The sequence below is a fragment of the Narcine bancroftii genome, chromosome 1 (assembly GCF_036971445.1).
Source record: "Narcine bancroftii isolate sNarBan1 chromosome 1, sNarBan1.hap1, whole genome shotgun sequence".
NCBI lineage: Eukaryota > Metazoa > Chordata > Chondrichthyes > Torpediniformes > Narcinidae > Narcine > Narcine bancroftii.
The window spans coordinates 40476592-40498029 of record NC_091469.1 but is presented as its reverse complement, the minus strand read 5'-3'; the positions used below and the strand labels follow the sequence as shown (position 1 = coordinate 40498029).

Below are 21438 nucleotides of genomic sequence, written 5' to 3'. Positions count from 1 at the left end.
TAACCACTTACAGCACAGAACAGGCCAGTTCGGCCCTACTAGTCCATGCCGTTGCAAATCCCCACCCTCCTAGTCCCACTGACCAGCACCCGGTCCATACCCCTCTAGTCCCCTCCTATCCATGTTACGATCCAGTCTTTTCTTAAATATAACCAATGATCCCGCCTCGACCACATCTGCCGGAAGCTCATTCCACATCCCTACCACCCTCTGCGTAAAGAAATTTCCCCTCATGTTCCCCTTATAATTTTCCCCCTTCAATCTTAAACCATGTCCTCTAGTTTGAATCTCCCCCTTTCTTAATTGAAAAAGCCTATCCACATTTACTCTGTCTGTCCCTTTTAAAATCTTAAACACCTCTATCAAGTCCCCTCTCAATTTTCTACGCTCCAGAGAAAAAAGCCCCAGTCTGCACAACCTTTCCCTGTAACTCAGACCCTGAAATCCTGTCAACATTCTCGTGAACCTTCTCTGCACTCTCTCTATTTTGTTTATATCTTTCCTATAATTTGGTGACCAAAACTGTACACAGTACTCCAAATTTGGCCTCACCAATGCCTTGTACAATTTCATCATAATCTCCCTACTCTTGAATTCAGTACTCTGATTTATGAAGGCCAACATTCCAAATGCCTTCTTCACCACACCATCTACCTGAATATCAGCCTTGAGGCTGATAACTCCTAAATCCCTTTGTTGCTCTGCACTCCTCAATTGTCTACCATTCAATGTATATGACCTATTTAAATTTGCCTTTCACATTTATCTGTATTAAATTCCATCAGCCATTTCTCAGCCCACACCTCTAGCCTTCCTAAATCACCTTTTAATCTACGGTAATCTACCTCACTGTCCACAACACCACCAATCTTTGTGTCATCCGCAAACTTGCTTATCCAATTTTCTACCCCTACATCCAGATCGTTAATATATATAACAAATAATAGTAGACCCAGGACCGAACCCTGAGGAACTCCACTAGTCACCGGCCTCCAATTGGACAAACAATTTTCTACCACTACTCTCTGACACTTTCCATCCAACCACTGCTGAATCCATTTCACTACCTCCTTATTTATACCCACTGACTTAATTTATCAATCTCTCTTCAGACTCTCTCTGCCTTCTACACAATTTGTTTTTCACTCAATTTAGCGTCGTCAGCAAACTTACATACACTATATTTGCTTTCCTACTCCAAAGCATTTTTGTATATTGTGGGCCAAACACAGACCCTCCTGGCTTGCACTATGCTCATCACTGGTTCCCAGCAGAGAGAAACCTATTTATTCCAAATCTTTGCTTTCTATTTCTTATCCAAACTTCTATCAATGCTAATACATTCCACCCAACTCCATGCATTCCGATCTTATGCAGAAATATTTTATGCAGCACCTTATCGAATGCCTTCCAGAGATCCAAGTATACATCCACCACCCCTTTCCCTCTATCGATTGCATTCATTATATCCTCAAAAGCCGCGTGCGAACCGTGAAGTAAGGTACAGACCTTTGGAAGAAGATTGCGGGGCTGCGCAGCCTGGTCTGCTGTGGTGATCACACCTCTGTTGTGGGAACGAGGCCTCCAAACTTTGACGTCCTTTGTTGCCAGTGGCCGAGGAGGGGATGCTGTGGCAGGTTTTGCAGAGGTGTGCTGGAGCAGGCTGCATAGTCCACCTGGTTGGGAAGATATGGAGGTCTGTGTGTTATGCATTAGAAGTGTCGGGGAGCCCGGAGCATCCATGTTGAGTACCTGGCCCGGACGTTCTGGAGGCAGTGCCATCTTGAGAGCAGGGCTCAGTGGTGAATGGTGGGGTCGGTGAGGAGATCGTTGGGTCTCTCTATCACTGGCGCCAAAGCTTGCAGGCCCATATGGATATGTGAACTGTGTGGCGGTTCTTCACTTCAAGCTACTGGACTTCTTAAAATCTAAGTCTTCGAAAATATAACTTGTCTCCACTGTGACGACTGTCTAGTTTTTTTTTTCATCTTTGCTGTATTGTTTGCACTTTTTTTATTCACTGTGTCTGCGTGGTTCAGTCTCATTAGTTTTTTTTCTTTTGTTTTGTCTGGTGTAGGAAGGGTGAGGTCTTGTGTTCACGCTGTTTTTGTGTAATCTCATGATGTATAGGTAGCATTATAGTTTGGAGAAATGTTATTTCTTTTATTACTGTGTACTGTTTTACAGTCTGGTCTTAAATGACAATATAGGTATCATATAAAAATTCCAGTAAATTAGTAAATCATGGCTTGCCCTTTTTGAATCCATGCTGTGTCTGCTTGTGGGAACAATTTATATCTATATTTCTTACTTTTTCTTTCTTAACAATAGCTTTAAGCTATTGACTATGGACGTTAAGCTAACTGGCCTATAGTTATCTGTCTTTTGTCTTTTTTTTTAAATAGTGGTGTCACATTTGCTGTCTTCCAATCCACTGGGACATGCCCAGAGTCCAGAGAATCTTGGTAAATGATCACATACTATATATATTCACTATAACCTACGCCATTTCTGGGATGGATTTCGTCGGGACCAAGAGACTTATCTACCTTTAGGCCTGTGGTTTACCCAGCAATACCTCTTTAATGATAGCAATTATATTGATTCTATTTTGGCCCATGTCACCTCAACTTTTGCCATCCAAGTTCTTGTCTAAATATCTTTTACATAAGACAATTTTGTACTGTCCCTACAGCTTTCTCTGGTAGCTTATTCCATATTCCACCTTCCTCTGTGTGAAAATGTTGCCCCTCAGGTCCCTGTTAATTCTTTCCCATCTCTCTTTATATTATTATCCCCTCATGTTGGACTCCCCTGCTGTGGGGAGGTACACAAAATTATGGGGGGCATAGATAGTGAGAAACTTTACTGCTAAGTCGAGGTTTCTAATGAGAGCCATAGTTTTAAGATAAGATGTTAAGATAAAAGATAATAGATTTATGATATGATACGATACCTTTATTGTCATTTAAGACCAGACTGTAGATCAGTACACATTAATAAATGAAATATTTCTCCAAACCTACATGTCACGAGATTACACAAAAACGTTGAGTTGGTCAAGGCAAAAAAATTCAAACAGTGATGGTTGAAATCTGTAATCTTGTGCCTCAGGTGTGGCTGGAGGCAGGTACTCTCACAACACTAAAGACACTTTCAGATAAGCACTTGAAATGCCAAAATGTGGCTGTGTGCTGACAAGTAGTGTCAGTGTATATGGGGATTGAAGACCAAGAATGAAGCAGTGGACCAAAGAGCCTGTTATTGTACTGTGTCTCTGTAGGCCCTTTAAGTATAGAGTAAAAAAAGTGCAACAGTAAAGGCAAAGATTCTCTGCCCTCACGTCACTGACCCTACCTTCATAAATTCTCCGTGAGCAACTACAAGATGCCAACTCCAATCCTTCCAGGAGGTAGTCCCAGCAGTAGAGTGGAGTGCTCCACCTTGCTTCATAAATGTACTGCCACTGCAAGTGGCTGTCTAGGGGCGGGCTGATGATGTTGCGATGACGTTGTCAGCCTACGACCGTGTAGTGGCCCGCTAACCAGGACGTGACCTGATACACAAATGGCCGACGAATGCGGTAGCTGTGCAGACCCCACGGGGGCCAATGACCTTTGTCCCAGATGACAACCTGCTTGGCGGGAAACAACAAGCAATGGCAGGAACGCCGACCAATGTGAAGCCAGCACTGCTGTGATGTCACTCCTGTTGTCAGCAGCGGGGAAAAAAATATAAGCAGAGCTGCCAGTGCAATAAATGAGTCTTCGACTTTGACTTCCTGGTTGTGTGTCAGTACTTCACGGTAGCGTGCACACCACAACCAATTACTGAAGAAACACACAATGTTTACTTTCTGTTATGTACAGGAATTAAACAGTTAATATTTCAGGAGAAGGTGTGGTGAAAGAGTCCTTCAGAATTTACCTGCATGTTTGCATGGGATTGAAATGGCCATTTCTCTACTTCTAGTGCCAAGCTGGAGGGGCAGCACCAGGCTGCCCTATGAAAAGGTAAGTTTAGATATGTCTCCGTGGATGGAGCCAGCCTTGAAGCAGAGGCCTGGCATAAAAACACCCTATGACTAGAGTTTGTTTTGACAATGCCTAAGAACCCAATGATAACATTGCTGGGTGAGGTAGGGCCAGTACTGCAAGTTTGATGGTTCACACTTGGGCAGGACTAGAATTAATGACCCCTGAGGTTCTATGTTTGTGCTATTTGGAAGGGTTTAAGCTGATATGACAAGGGGAATGGAACTTATGCAGAAATCTATACGTTTCTTCCTCGAATGTGGACACCAGAGCAAAAGTTAGAAAAGAGAGAAGTGGTAGTAAAAGACAAGAAGATAAAAAGGCACAAAGATTGCTAGATTCTAGAATGAAAGTAAGGCACTTTATTTGAAGCTTAACAATTCCTTCATTGTCAGTTAATTTTACAGAATATATTCTATTACACGAAATTGCCTTCTGTCTTCCATAAGGCAGACAAAGAGTTGTCATTAATGTTACCCAATGCCGCTTACAGAACAAAAGAAAGAGAAATAAAAAAATAATCCCTTCAGAGTCATTATTGTATCCGATCCATGGATTTACCTCCAGTGCTCCCACATTCTCTGAACCCACACAGACTCCTGTTCGATCCATTGGCAACCTGTGCTCCATCAGGGAGTCTTCAACACCCGATTCCCTTTGGGAACCCTTCTTGCCCTCAGCACCCTCTTGAATCCCATCTCCGAAACCTGGTTCCCATGATCCAGTCCCCAGCAGCCTGAATCCTGTGCATGTCGCCCATCCATAATTTGTCCGTAGCCTATGTGGGTTCCTCAGCCGTTATGCCCCTCACTGGTCCTCCACCATGATGACCATCCAGTAGGGTCATCTCCTCTGTTTCTCCTTCTCAATGGAGCGGGTGTTCTCTCGGATTCTGGTTCCTCTGCACTGATCCACTGCTTCCCGGAGTCTGCATAGAGCTGTGGTGGCAGGATTTTAGTTTGAAACATCATTGGTTTTTCAAACAGGTGGTTTAATGTCTGTTTGAAGTTGCCGACTTCAGAACCGGAAGGTTGAACCCTTTGGACCAGTGGTGTGCCTCTGCTTTCTGCTCTCCCAGGTCCACACTAGTGGCACCATGCTTTTTCTCATAAAAGTAGACTAACAGAATATTTTAAAAAACAGAGTAAATGTGCTTATTCATATCTAAAAAGAAAAGAGCAACTAAAGTAAATATAGTCACTTGCAAGAGAGAAGGTTGAATTGAAATGATAGGTATTGAAGAAATGGCCAAGACCTCGAACAAGCATTTTGTCTGAGTCTTCACCATAAATAGCACCCAGCGAATTGGTCTTTTGCCATCAGTAGTCAGTCACCAACCCACAATTAATCATTTGCATCTAGTCATGTTCATCATCCAGGGAGATATATATCACCTGTCAGTCACTCACGAGATATTCCCAACCATCAGCCAGGTTTTGTATCCATTAGAAAGTTAATCTACTGCCTGCCAACCAATTAGCAACTAATTAGTTAGCCTGCTCTCTGCTATCATTAGCCAGCTACTCTAAGCATGCACTAACAAAATTTTAAAAATAGATTTTCACTCTTAATTTAACAAGAGCAAAATCTTGGAGAAATAAAAATTGAAAAATGCTGGAGGTATTTGACAGAATTAATCAAGTTAAGTCAAGTTTATTGTCATCTGATTACACAATTACAACCCGACAAAATAGAGTTCTCCATTCCTTGGTGCAAAACACGCAGACACACAGCGAGACATAACACACATACGGACAAACAATACATTTGCAGTTTTCATCAATAGAAATAAATATTGTTTTGTGGCGACTCACCACAAGGCAGGCGAACTGGCCCCACTTGTAAGCCATGCGGCGGGGCAGCCGTCCAAAATGGCGTCATCGGGGGGGTTTCCTTTCCTTCCAGCACGGGGCACAGAAACCCACGCTGGAGGACCACATGATGCCCGGGTGATGTCAGCGCCCTCCAGCCAGGTCTGGGCTAGGAGCAGAAGTGCAGTCCAGCAGCCTGCAATAAGCCAGTCTGCTCACTGAACTCAAACCGTCTCGTGTGTGTGTGTGTTATTGCAGGAGCAGTGTAGCTGCCGCTACAGTTGGTGACCCCAACTGGTTCAAACGTCTTTGAACCCATCATGAGCGAGCCTGGGATCAGCTCTATAGCCGTAAAACTGCCTGAATTCTGGGTTCAGGAGCCGGAGACTTGGTTCAGCCACACAGAGGCTCAGTTTCACCTCCTCCACATTTCGTCCGACACAACCAAATTCTACCATGTGGTCGCTGCCCTGGATCAGGCCATCGCCAGATGTGTGCTGCATCTTGTTCAGCACCCACCTGCCGAGGACAAATACGAGACCAACAAGTGAGTGCCCAGTGGGTCCCTCGGACTATCCAGATACCAGTGTGCCGCTTGGATGCTGCACCTCGACGCCCTGGGGGACAGGTCAACGATGGAGCTGATGGACTAGATGCTCACGCTCATGGGTGAGCACACCAACTGCCTACTCTTCAAGCGCATCTTCCTCGACCATAAGCCCGGGGACATCCAGCCACTGCTAGTCCAGGAGAGCTTCACCGACTCGAGAAAACTCGCCCAGAAGGCCCAAGAGGTATGGCTCGCATGATTCCCGGAGGGCTCAGTAGTTCAGCAGGTCACGAGGCATGGTCACGACCATGCCAAGCCTGCCCCTAGTGCTGCGGTAGAGCACCCGTCCCTTGCAGGGTCCTCCAAAAGTATAACCAAGGCCACAGCATCCGCTCCAGGCCTCTACCACCAGTGCTGGGGAGCCAAGGCTCGGAAGTGTCATCAGCCCTGCTCATTCCAGGGAAATGACCAGGCCGGGCATTGTTAATGTCTGTGGTGGCTGGCCAACAACGCAGGCTCCACTACCTGCAGGACTCAGTCAACGGCCAGCAGTTCCTCATTGACACTGGAGCCCAGATCAGCATCATCCCGGCCACAGCTGTTGAGTCCAGGAACCGACCTCCCCTCCGTGCGGCCAACGCAACGGCAATCCGGACGTATGGAGACAAGACAGTCCACTTCCAGGTCGGCCAACGAAATTTCACGTGGAGGTTCACAATCTCGTCCCTCCCAACTGCCATCCTAGGTGCAGCCTTCCTCCTCGCATACGAGCTTCTGGTGGACATTTGAGGTAGACACCTGGTGGACGCCTGTTCCTTCCAGGCTGTTTGACTCGACGCCTCCCGCTTGGAGCCACTGCAGATGAGCACAATCAGCACACCCAGAGATGAGTTCCAGCGAATCCTGGATGAGTTTCTGACACTCCTCAAGCTACAGTTCTCCGCTGCTTCACCAGGCCACAGGGTGTTCCACTACATCACCACCCAGGGCCCACCGGTTCACGCCAAGGCATGCTGTCTCCTGCCTGACAAGCTCGAGGTAGCGAAGGAGGAGTTTTCACACCTGTTGGAGCTGGGATTCATTCGGCGGTCCGACAGCCCGTGGGCCTCACTGCTCCACCTGGTCCTAAAAGCATCCAGCGGCTGGCATCCCTGCGGAGACTATCGACGGCTCAACGAGGCAACCATTCCTGACCGTTACCCCATCCCTCACATCCAAAACTTTACGGCCAACCTGCTCAGTGCGAGGGTTTTCTCCAAGGTTGACCTTGTGTGCGGGTATCACCAGATCCCGGTGCACCCTGAGGGCATACCCAAGATGGCCATCATTACCCACTTTGGCTTGTTCGAATTCCTGCACATGTCGTTCGGGCTCAAGAACGCTGCTCAGACCTTCCAGTGCCTCATGGACTCTGTGGGCAGGGACTTGGATTTCGTCTTTATTTATCTGGACGACATCCTCGTCACCAGCAAAGACCAGGTGCAACACAAGGTCCACCTATGTGCCCTTTTCTCCCGGCTGGCTGACCAGCCTTACCATCAACCCGGCCAAGTGCCAGTTCGGGAAAGAGTTCATGCAGTTCCTGGGCCATACCATCATGCCCACCGCTGCAAAGGTCACTGCTATCAGGGAGTTCCCACGCCTGGATAGCCTCAAGGGGCTGCAGGAGTTCGCGGGTATGGTCAACTTTTACAACCGCTGCATCCTAGGAGCTGCTTGCATCATGCAGCCGCTAATCCCCCTCATCGCGGCCAAACACAAGACGCTCGCTTGGACCCCAGAAGCCTGCGCTGCATTCGAGGCCACTGAGGACACCCTCGCGAAGGCCATCATGCTCGCCCACCTGCACGCTGACTTGCATATAGCACTTTCTGTCAATGCCTCTGCCACAGCCGTCAGTGCTGTCCTGGAGCAGTAGATGAATGGACATTAGAAGTCGCTGGCATTCTTCAGCCATCTGCTGGAATGCAAATATAGTGCCTTCGACCACAAGTTACTGGGCATGTACATTTCTGCTATTTTTTGGAGGGGAGGACTTTTACCATCTCCACTGAAATTCGGCACAAGGCAGGGAAGGACAATGTGGTTGCCGATGCACTCTCGCGACCGGCCATCTGCGCGCTGACGCCCAGCCTTGACTTCGACCAACTCACCCGGGACCAAGAATCTGACGAGGAGACGAGGGCCTTCAAGACAGCCATCACGGGCCTGTGGTTCCGAAACCTAACGACTCCAAGGGGTGAAGGCACCATCCTGTGCGATATCTCCTTGGGCACTCTGCAGCCAGTGGTTCCCCAGCAGTGGTGCAGTCAGGTCTTCCATCACCTTCACGACCCTTCACATCTGTCCGTCAGGTCCACAGTCCAGATGATGGCAGAATGGTTCGTATGGCATGGGCTGCGGAAGCAGATCGTGGGCTGGGCCAGAACATGCACCCATTGCCAGACATCCAAGGTGAACAGGCACACCAAGGCGCCCGTACAGGAGTTCGAGCACATCCGGAAACGGTTCAGCCACATTCATGTGGACATCGTTGGGCCCTTACCCGTTTCCTGGGGCATCTGTTACCTCTTTACGGTGGTGGACCGCACCACTCATTGGCCTGAGGCGATCCCAGTTCGGCATCTCGGGTCACCTCACCAGCGATTGGGGCGACCAGTTCACATCTGCACATTGGGCACAACTTGCCAACAGGTTGGGGATCCAGCTACACTGCACCACAGCCTACCACCCGCAGGCTAATGGACTGGTCGAATGTCTGCACTGCCACCTTAAGTTGGCGCTCATGGCCCGCCTCACCAATCCTGACTGGGCAGACGAGTTGCCTTGGGTGGTCCTGGGCATCTGCTCCACTCCCAAGGAAGATCTGCAGGCGTCATCAGCTGAGCTGGACTACGGTGCGCCGCTGGCACTACCTGGTGAATTCGTCAATGCACCTCACAATCCCCAGCGGTCGCTGCATGAACTTCTTCCTCACCTCAGGGCATGCTTGGACTTGTTTGAACCCCCACCGCCGCCCAGGCATAGCACCCGTCAGTCTCATGTTCCCAGCGAACTGCTTTTCGTGGAATACATTTTCGTTCGGCAGGGCCCAACCGCGGCACCTCTGCAGCGACCGTACAAGGGGCCGTACAGGGTTGCGCAATGTTCTGGCTTGACGTTCATGCTGGACATTGGCGGCAGGTAGGACCTGTATACCATAGAGAGGCTGAAGCCAGCGCACCTCGATCTCACCAAGCCCGTGGTCGTTGCTCAGCCCAAGAAGCGAGGCTGCCCGGAAAAAAAGGGCATTGGCGCCGGTTCTGGGCAGGGGCTGTGTGGCGGCTTGTAAGCAACGCGGCGGGGCAGCCGGCCAAAATGGCGCCGTCAGGGGTTTCCCTTCCTTCCAGCGTGGTTCTCAGCCAGGTCCGGGCTGGGAGTATAGGTGCAGCCTAGCAGCCTCCAATAAACCAGTCTGCTCACTGAGCTTACTCCATCTAGTTGTGTGTGTGTTATTGCAGGAGCAGTGTAGCTGCCGCTACAGTTTCAGAAATATGAGAATCTCGGATGGTTAATGTGAGCAGTTCCTTTGGTCATTCACCATTCTCTGCCTATGGGAAGAAGCTGTTTCTCAGCCTGGTGGTGCTGGCTCTGATACTCTTGTAATTTCTTTCCCAAAAAGAGCAGCTAAAAGATACTGTTTGCAGGGTGGAAGGGGTCCTCAATGATTTTGCATGTCCTCTTTGTACGATGATCTTGGAAAGTCAAGTTGATGGGGGGGAGACTCTTGTGATCCTCTCTGCCATTCTTATTGTCATGTGGATTGCCTCTGATCCATTTCTCTACTGTGATGCAGCCACCTAGGTCTCGCTCTTGATAGAGTTCCTGTAGAAGGTTGAAATAATAGTGGCCAGTCCTCTCAGAATGTGCAGTCACTGCTGCACCTTCCTCACAAGTGTGGAGATGTTGGTGTCCCCAATAGGTCACTAGTCAAGTAAACTGTAAGGGACTTGGTGCTCTCCACATTTTCCACTACAGATTTGTTGATGTGTAGTGGAGGGTGGTCATTCCTGTTCATTCACAATCATCTCCTTCAACTTGTCCATGTTGTGACTCAGGGTTGTTACTCTCGCACTATTTCACAAGATTGGTGGAGGGAAAATCAATATTGATGTTTGAGGTGATGAATTTTCATCAGAATTGTTAAAATATGAGGGAAGTATGAAGAATTCTTCATGAAGAATGTTGAGGCTTCAGAAGACTGTTGAAGGCATTACTGGAATATCACCTGGGTGAGGAACATCTCAATTTAGAGAGACTGAAGAAAATGAAATTATTCTTCATAAAGATTTAATGGTGTAAATAAATTTTAAAAGTAGAAGAAAGGAGTTAAATGTAGGTCAGTCATTGTATGATTCTGATTTCAGGTGATTAGCAAATGAAACAGGTAGCAAAAGTCATTGTTACCTAATCTGGAATGGGCTGCTGGAAAGAATGATGGCGGGAGATGTATTTGGAATTTTCATATGAGAAATGGATAAGTGGCTAAAGGGATAAATGGATTCAGAGAGAAAAAAAGGTATGTTTAAAAGTGGCAGAGAGAAGGGATCCATGGAATAGATCCACATAATAAATGGCACAAGAATGGCTGGCTGTGTTGTTCCATGATTCTGTGCTTTTATGTTAGAATGGTGTGTGGACTTCTTACAGCTGTCTTGCTGCTGAATAGGTTCATGGGTCAAGCAATAACTGGGACTTGAATAAATATAAAGCCATGGAAGCCTATGGCCATCATTAGAGCTTTTATTTGGATCAGAATGTAGTGGGTAGGTGTTCACATGTATGCAGGATATCATTGCCTACCTATTTTCTGCGTGTCAACATCTCTGAAAACCTATCCTGGGGCTATCATGTCGATGCAATCATTAAGAAGCCACTCCAGCAGCTCTATTTCATTGCAAGTTTGAGGAGGTTTAGTATGACACCAAAGAGCCTTGCAAATTTCTACAGATGGACTGTGGAGAGCATTCTGACTGGTTACATCACTGTCTGGTCTGGAGATGCCAATGCACAGGACGGGAACAGGCTACAGAAGGATGTAAACATTATCTGTGAAATATATTTTTTCTAAGATGCCTCAGCTGTTTATTCACTTTTACATATTGTCCTTGGTGCTTATTTTCCTGCATGTTTTTTGTTCTGAAATGATAATGAACACAAGACATACCACACAAGAAGAATTCCTCTTTCTAGGTGTATTAGCTTGTGTATCCAGATTAAATTTAAATTACAACCTCTTCCTTTACTTTTGCGAACTGAATACTAAAACTATGGCATTTGTGTGGACAGCCAATGCACATTCCATCTGAACAAATTTTACCACAATGGCATATGATTTCAAATGCAGAAGTATTACGAAAGGAACACCTCTAATTCACACATAGTTGGGGAAATGGGGGAAAATAAAATCTCTTGTACAAAGGAAGATTCACAGAGCAATGTTTTACTGTCAACACCTTGGGAAGTGGATCTCATCATGATTTTAATCAGAAAAGTGAAGTATGATTTATCTGTTACAAATAACACCATTAGTCCCTACTGTATTTTATCAATATGAATGTAGTTACCAATGTTATAATACCTGTTTAACTTATTTCTGCAGTTAACTTCATTTTCTTATATGATCAATATTAGACAATTGAGATGGCAGTATTTTCTGATACACATGAACACAATTTTTTTTCCAGTTATTTTCTGATACACCATAAGGCTCCTCTCTGACAGATGGATGCCACTGAAAAGCTAATAATTTACTGGACTCCATTAGTGATTCTGTAAAATAAAAAATTCTGAAGTGTGCTTTACAGAGAATGCAATCTTAAAATATTTATACTCCACTATCCATATAATGTTATTGGTTAAAAAAAGGTTTCTTTATCAAACCGTTATAGGATCTTGACTCCTGACATTTCTGCACTATGTTACTTTATGTGTTGAATCCCAGAAGTACACATAAAAATACAGGGTGTGTGGTTTACAAAATCAGTGATGTACAAAATATGAAGGATATTAGGAAAGCACTGTTTTTTTGAATTTTCCAGCTCAGTGTTTAATTTTTTTCAGAACATGTCATTTTAATACAATGTACCAGATGCTCTGTGAAATATTTCTGTACAAGGTTAGTCATAGTTGATAATTAGCTTTGCCTTATTTTTCTGTTTTGCTAGAACTTAACCCAGACTTTTACGGACATTTACCAGCTGGCTAGCTCCAGGGTTACTGCTCTGGAATCAGAAATAACTTCACATCAAAAACACATTGGAGCTCTTAAATCAGAACTTCAGACTGCATGCCTGCGTGAAAATGATGCCTTAGTTCCAGTAAGTTCCTGTTTTCACACATAATGGTTTGCAGGTAGGCCACTGGTAAAATATTAGTGGCAGATGTATCATGACTATTGCTCACTATAATCTAAGGAAATATTTGTATGTAGATATGAGCGTTATCATCATTAACAAAAGAAAGGTTTTATTTGACTTGATATAATATGCAATGGAAAAATATATGTGATTAAAAGAATTTTAAAAAGGATGGAACAGTTACTGTAGCAGTTAGCGTAACGCTGTTACACCTTCCAGTGTCTAAGGTTTGTATCTTGCGCTATCTGTAAGGAGTTTGTACGTTCTCCCCATGTCTGCGTGGGTTTCCTCCGAGTGCTCCAGTTTCTTCCCACCGTTCAAAAAATAATTTGAGGGGTATTTAACATTTAAATGTAAATATTAATTTGTAACAGAGTTGTGAAAGTAACCATTTTATCTGCTGTCAAGAGGTGCTTTAAAGTATATTTAATGTTATATCTGAAAATAGTGCAAGTTTCTTGACCCAGAAAATCTGCCACACAGTGCCTGCTTCCCAGCTGCTAAATGGTCAACTAAATTTTCATCGTGGCAAACACAATAATTATGAGCAAAATTTTTAATGCCAAAAATAGACTGTTTGTAGCCACACCTGAAATAGTGGAGATGATCCTTTAATAGTCTAATACTCCTTTAAAGCACTCACTACGAGCACTGGTTTGCTGTTACCTGTTTTGTCATTATCAAACACCAGCTATTCCCTGAAGTTACCCATTCAATGAAGATAGGGCTGAAGGCTTAGAAATGGGATCTCCCATTCCTATGACAAAAAATGACCAGCTTCAAATTCCTCGGCCATAGTTTAAAGATCAACTGCCTACTCTCTGTCTTCACCAGACAAATTGTTTCATTTATTTGTGATCTTCCCATGTCTTGGTCTTTGTCTTGCAATATACTTAAAAATCCTTGAAACTAAACTTCAGTCCATGCAACAGTTGTTTCAACAATTAATATATTTTAATGTATTGAAGTAGAAGATCAACAAGAAATAATAAATCACATCCCTGTCAGAACATTGCTCACAATGGTTTTATTTTGATGTGAAGATAACCTTCCATTTTTAGGATAGTTGCCAGAAGCTCAGTCCCTGGTCAAGTAGTTAGTACAACTGCCTCACAGCTATAGTGACCTAGGTCCAATCATGATCTCTGGCACTTCCCATGAGGGGATTGCTTTTTCACTGTGACTGTGAGCTTCTGCTGGTTTCCTCCCATGTCCCAAACATTTGTTGGTTGTAAATTCTAGCCTAGACTAAGATGGAGGAGAAGAATTGGGATAGAAAAAGTGCATATATAAGAGAATAGGATACAGGGAAATGAGATTGTTAGGATTACTTTGAGAACCAACATTGACATACTGAACTGAATGATCTGCATTATAGGGAAATAAAGAGGTAAATGCACCCTATATGTTGCAACCTCTGAATTTTACTCCATTGTGGATGAATTACAAAGGAAGAATACAACTTGCTGTCACTGCTGTTGTGTGCTTATTATTACCACCTGGGGATGAATTTCAAGCCACGTGTAATTACAGATGAGGAGCTTTCAATATTTAGCCTTCAGTTTTAGAAATAATTACAAATCATGCACTTTAGACATGAGAACATAATTACAAGATTTTGTTGTGAGTTAAGCTTTAATCACCTTTTTGATGAGGGAAGACCATGATTTAGTCATAAAGGAAATAATATCAAATACATGTAACTAGTTCATTTCTATCTCCTGTTCGCTGTTGACACTGTCTAGTTCGAGGCCATGATTTACTGTATTTTATGAATAAGTGTTTAACTTATTTATGATTTAAGTATTGGAAATATTCATTTAAAATGTTCTTTGAGAGGCAACTTCAGCTTAACCACAGATGATTACATTCCAAGCCTATGGTTTATAAACTAAAGATAATTTAATGTTGTGTAGATTATTGATAATTATCTGGCATTTTCAAAACTGTCATGTTGGGCTTTATATTATGAATTGTAATATATCCCTAAATTTAAGACCCCACGTTTCTTGCTGAACTACATTGATGTCATGTACCTACTTCATTTGCATCTGGAAAAGTAGCCTTACTACCTGAGACTATTTGAGTTGAAATGGTGAGACTGGTGTCAGGGCCTAGAATATGACCTGCCACAAAGTTGCTCTGGGGAGATTTAGTGTGGGGGAAAAAAAGTCCCCAATTTTGCTATCTGTCAAAGTTGTCAAGTCTTTTTAAAAGCTTCTTAAAAGCAAGGCGTTCCAAAATATTTTAAACGATCTGGAATGACATAAGCAATTTAAAGCATTAAAATTGTTTATAAAATATTAGAAATTGGTTATTCAAAATTCTGTAAAAACAATTTTAAAATTACATAACACAAAGAATGAAAATAAAATATAAATTGAATTATTACTTCCTCATAGTCATGAAGCATTCTTTGCAATGAATATAGACCCTGGTTCAGGATCAGAAAGCAGTTTTCCAATAGAAAGAGCCGGGAAATTCCGGCAAGCTCCTGCTTCACTGTTCTGTTCTAAACAGAGTCATGCAGTGAGTGCAGCTAAGAAATCTCCATCAAGCTTGACTAGCCAGTTCAGGACAAAGGCATACACATGGGGGTTTCGAATTTGTCAGCTCTTACAAGAACAAATGCCACCAGTTCAGCTGTGCAAGTTCCGAGCCACAGTTTTCATGCCAGTGCAAATTAATTCTAATTTATTTCTTGATTAAAAAAAAAGAAAACATCCCAATATGCTTCACAAGTTTTATTAATTTAACATTAAATCACTTGAAGAGAAATTTGGAAAAAAATAGCTTAAAACGTAGAGAATAGAAAGGCAAATAGGAATAGAATTTAGGCCTTGGCAGCTAATGGCATGACGTTAATGGTAGAGCAATTATTGAGGTGGAGGAGCACAAATATTGGCATCAAAGTCACTTTTTGCATTGAACTTTCACTTCTGAGACTTGGACACAGGATATTTCCAGTCTAATATGGTGTGCAATTCATAGGGTGCACTGGCCATATCTCACAGCTTTCATTGTAATGCTTAAGAGCATCTCAATAGGTGATCTATAGTGATGAAGATTTTAGGTTATCTTATTCATTCAGCCATTAAGCTGCAACAAAATATAATAACTGACGTTAGCAATAATTTCAAGGTCTGTGTCTGCATCATTTTTAATGCCAGGGGTACATTTTTTGAAGTGTCATCAGTATTGCAACTCAGGAAGTCTGGCAGCTGATAATTATGCGTAGGCTCCATGATTTCATGGTGAAGTTGTATCTGAAAAATCCCACTCTGATTCGTATGGTGGCTCGTGAAACTCCAGCTATGAAGGGAAAATCTCTAGAGGTTCCAAGAAATTATGCTGGAAACTCTTCTCATTGGACCTATGGCAGGTACAGAACTCATAGGGACACTTGCCTTCATCAGCTGGGACATAGAATTTAATAGCAAGCGGATTATGTTGCAACTTAATAAAATCATATTGGGTAGACTACAGCTGGATTACTGTGTACAATGCTCCAGGAAGAATGTGATTACGCAGAAAAAGGTGTAGAGGAGATTGACCAGAATGTTATTTGAAGTATTTCAGTTACAAGGAGAGACTGGAAGGGGTGAGTTTATTTTCCTTGGATAATGGTATTAAATTTATTGTCACATGCGTACATACAATGTACATATGCACCAAAATTCTTCCTTGCTGTAGCCAAACAGGTTTGTTTTTGGAAAAAAAAATCAATGTCATTAGTGTACATTAAATTACCACAGTAAAGAAGGAGATGATAAATAAAAAATATCGATGGATTGATAATTCACAGTTAGAGTTAATGCAAGAGAAAAAAAAGTGGTGACAGGTTTTTGTGGTGCTGGATTAGTTTATGGTTAGGGGTGTAAGGGGATGTTTAAGAGCCTTGAGTTTCTGAACTTTAGCCTTCTCTACCTTCTTTTCAAAGGTAGCAGTGAAAAGAAGTTGTGACCAGGATGATGGGCATTCTTTATGAAGTTGTTGCCTTCTTGAGGCAGTGTCTCACATAGATGACTTCAAAGGTTGAGAGGTCAGAGCCCATGATGGATATGGCTAAGTGTTTGCTACTTTCTCCAGCCTTCTGAATAACTGGGCACTGAAATTACCAAACCAGGCCATGATGTAGCCAGTAAGTACACTTTCTAAGTACACCTGTAAAATTTTGTGAGTGCTCAACAACATGCCAAATCTCAGACATCTTAGAAAGCAGAGTCGTCCAAGTGCCTTCTTCACAGTTCCCTCAATGTGCTAGCGTCAGCAGAGGTCCTCTGATATGTGGACTACTAGGAACTTGCAAATAATAATAACCCTCTCTACCTCCGGTTCATCATTGTGGACAGATGTGCAATCCTTCAGCCTCTTTTCCTCAAATTCACAATAAGCTCCTGTTGATGTTGAGAGCATGCTTGTTGTTCTGGCACCTCCCAACCAGATTCCTGATCTCCATCCTGTATTCTAACTCATTATTTCCAGTTAGTCAGCCAACAACGGTAATGTAATTAGAGAATTTATAGATTGTGTTGGAGCTGAACTTAGCTACGCAGTCATGAGTGTACAAGAAATAGAAAATTTGATTAAGGATGCAGCCTGGGATGCATGGGTTGATGGTCAATGAGGAGAAGGAGACTTTGTTGATCTGCACTGATTGAGGTCTGCCAATATGAAAGTTGAGAATCTAGTTGAAGAGAGATGAACAGATTCACAGATCCCTTAGTTTGGTCATAGGCTTTGATGGTATGATGGTGTTGAATGAGCTGTCGTCATTTTAAGTTTTCTTGTGGCCCAGGTGATCTAGCATAGAATGAAGTGGAGAAAGCTGAGGTCGGGCCTAATTAAGGTCGATGAAACTATGAGGTGAGTTGATAAAGTGGATAGTAAGATTTTTTTTCCTGATAGTAGAGGTGTCTCAAAAGGCATTAGAGGCAGGATGTTTCTAGAGAATCTAAGGTGGTTGGAATCTGGAACACATTGCCTAAGATCGTGATAGAGGCAGAGACTCTCATGATTTTTAAGTAATATCTCATTGAGCCCTTGAATTAATTGTTAAAGCATATCAGGCTATAGACCAGCAAGTTCTGGTAAATGAGGTTAGTACAGATGGATACTTGTAGCCATGGACATGTTTCTGTGCTCCATGATTCTGTGATTCCATTAATTTCAATAGAGAAGAACAATTTTGGGGAAGAAGCATTGGTTGCAGGAAATTTACTTTTTTATTTAATCAAGTTAATTTAAATGTGCTTCATTTAAAAATATTTTTTCGGGTGATTTTAATTTTTAAAAAATATTTAATTATCCATTTTCTTTTCTGTTTTCTGTTTGTTAATGTTAGAGATATATTGTTTGACAGCTTTAACTGTTCTGCATTGTGATCTTTTTCTATTTAAGTAGTCCCTTGGGATTGAGAATTATTTACTTCCACTTCTGCCTGTGGGTTCTGAACTGCGGAGGCTGCAGACTCTTCTACAGACAAAGCAGGCTGTGCATGGCTGGAGTGATTCGAGGATAGTTTGTGTGGTATCTTCTTCCTTCACTTATACAAGATTCCTGAATGGTCCTGATATACAATATGGCCTTGATATTCTCAATAGCTTGTTGTCCTCTGAACATTCATGGACCAAATATTCCCAGCAATTAAGGAGGGATGGGGGATATTATATTGTTCAAGGAGACTTTGAGCATATCCTTGAATCTTTACCTTGGAGCCTCTGGTAATCTCCTCTCATGACAGAGCCTCAAATAAAGTGTCTCTGTTAAGAGTTAGGTATCGTCTAAGTGAATGATGTGAAATGTCCATTGAAACCAAATAAATGTAAGTAGATCCTCAATACTGAGGAAGTATTACCATCTGAATGTACATATGCCACCCGATGAACAGCATATATCTGGACACGCAGTCACACAGCACACCCCACACACAAATGACATATATAAATAAATGTATATAAACATCATTTATGGGTTTCTGGAAGCTGTTTCCCAGCCTGGCCGACCTGGTTTTTAGGCTCTTGGACCTCTTGCTTGAAGGTACAGTGTCAAAGATACTGCAAGTGAGATGGTAAGTATCATGGATAATTTTCTGATACTAATGATGTTGCCCTGTAAGAGGACACTAACATTTGTCCAATTTTCCTTCCTGTGAATTTGGAGGATTTTTGGAGTGCTGTGATGTGCCTACTGGAGGTAATTCAGTCATCAGTAGCATATAGGAGGATATCAGGGTGCACTTTAGCTCACTGTAAAAGCAGTTCTGCAGGATTTTGTTTGGGGAGGCGAGCACTATTTAGTGATGATAGTGAATCCATATGGAAATGTAAAACCAGAATATCCTTGCTGACCCACTGTTCAGTCACTACAGCCACCCCTGACTCCACCGTCCTTTGCTAAGCATTAGAGCCAGATATTGTGCACAGACTTGGCTATTTCTGTCCTCTAAAAAGTTGCCTCCGAAACAGTATATAGCACAATATCTGGTTCTTTTGCACTGCAAAGGAAGGTGGATGCAAGGAGAGCTTTACTAATTCAATAGAGGGATAGAAAGAAGATTCTGTGGTTGCAAATCAGATTCCAGGTTAGGGCCTTGCCTCCTGGATGCCAGAGTCAAGGATGTCTCCAAACAATTACAGAATATTCTCAAGGGGGCAGGGGGGAGTAGCCAAGGGTCATTCGACACATCATTACCAAACACAAATGGATGAGGTTCTACAGAGGGAATACAGAGATTTACACAGTAGGTTTAGAAGCAAAACATCAAGGTGCCTCATGCTGGTGAGAATAGGAATAGGAGGCGAGGGTAGGACTGGCAAGAGTAGAACAGGGAGCAAGGAAATGCTGATAGACCAAACTGCATCCATTTTAATGAGGAGCCCTGACAAGCAAAGCAAATGAACTCAAGGGATGGAGAGGTGCAGGGTACTAGGATATAATAGCAGTGACAGAAACATGATTGATGGATGGACAAAGTGACCACCTCAGTGTTCTGGGTTACAGATGTTGCAACTGTGGTAAAGATGGAGGGAAGAGAGGAGCAGATGTTGTGCTTTTGATAAAGGAAAACTTGATGGTACTCCTTTAAGAAGGACTGGCAATTCAAGTCCCAGGTTACTTCATATACTATAGGCATATGATGGAGGGAGAGAATGGGGTGTTGTGGTTTTGATAAGGAAGTAGAGAAGATATTCCTGGGTGAACATCCAGTGAGGCAATAGGTGTAGAAATAAGTATGGGAAGATCACTTTGGTGGGATTGGTATATAGCAAAGGTGGCCTAACTTGCTTAACGCAAGAGCCACATATGAAAAATTTCTGATGTTTGAGAGCTATAAGGCATGAAAAAAAATTACATACACGTTTTTACATTATATGCATATTTTTAAGAGTTTTATATAAATATTAAGAAATACATGCACATAATAATTTTTTTTTCATGGATGTGGTTTTTAAACTGCTAATTTGTATTAGTTTCAATAATCAAAGAGTAGACATATACATACCAAATATTTTCAAGATCCTGAATGATTTTTTGTGGAAATCTCTGCCCAAGGAAGCAGTACAGGCTGCCTCATTAAATATATTTAAGATGCAGTAAGATAGATTTTTGCATTGTAGGGGCATTAAGAGTTGTGCGGGAAAGGTGGAGCTGGGTCCACAGCCAGATCAGCTGTGATCTCACTGAATGTGGGAGCAGGCTCGATGGGCCAGATGGACAACTCCTGCTCCTGTTTCTGATTGTTCAAGAACGCTGCTGCTACTGATCTCTGCAAATACCAGCACTATTGCAATGTCCAAGGCCGAGCACATAATGCAGGAAGTGACCTGATCCAAAGCTGCCTCTGCAGCAGGGCAAGGCCAGGGGGTCTAGAGTTCTGCTCCTCCCCATCCCACCCTCCGCTCCCTTTTCCCAGTTGTCGGTAGGATGGGGGAAGTGGCTGCTGGAAGTGGAGGCTGGGGTATGGAGCGGTATAACTGCCTGGTGCTGACTCTCCATCCAGTGGGGCCAGGGTTTCCCTGTGGCCACTGACAGTACCTCCACTGCTGCTGTCAGCTCCAGCTCAGTTTATGCTCGACAACTGGATGAGGTCCGCATTGGGGATCTCTTCCAGTATCTCTCTGTCTCTGTCATATTGCTTCCTCCTTGTTAGAATACCTGGATAGACACCCCGCCTCTGGGGCAGACCATGCCTTATCGGAGCTCTCCTGGCCCAGCCCAGGGTTCCCAACCTCTACAACCATTCCTTGCAGAGGACTCTCAGCTTTGTTCACACACCCCATGTTGGTAGCACTTTGCTATGGTGTATCCTAGCCTGAGCGAGGAGAACCTGACTCCGCCGTGCGCTGCTCGCTCTGTTCCTCTGAAGGGGCCATTCCTCCAATGCCCAAAAAATTACTATGGCAGCCATAGATCCCACTATGGGTCACTGTGGTTATCTCTGTACTGAGTCATGGGCGATGGTCTAAAATTAACACTTCTTTTTATTTACAGTAGAGAAAGTCATGGAAGCTAATGAGTTGAGGGAAGTCAACATTGATGTTCTAAAGCATTTTGGTGTTATGAAATAGGAAATGTTGTCAGTTTTGAACAGCCAAAAACATAGAAAGACATGAACACAGTGCAGCAGAATAGGATTAGATAAA

The 21438-nt window shown here is 43.4% G+C and overlaps 1 protein-coding gene across 6 annotated transcripts in view; it reads left to right on the top strand.

Moving 5' to 3' along the window:
* Positions 1–21438, top strand: part of ccdc171 (coiled-coil domain containing 171) — a 378891-nt gene that overhangs the window by 259300 nt on the left and 98153 nt on the right. For all 6 annotated transcript variants that reach the window (XR_011353507.1, XM_069924483.1, XM_069924477.1 and 3 more), the window contains one exon: positions 12602–12754. Coding sequence is in view for 5 of the 6 variants with exons in the window: in XM_069924483.1 (XP_069780584.1) it covers positions 12602–12754 (153 nt within the window). In the remaining variant the exon portion in view is untranslated. The remainder of the gene's footprint in view (positions 1–12601; positions 12755–21438) is intronic.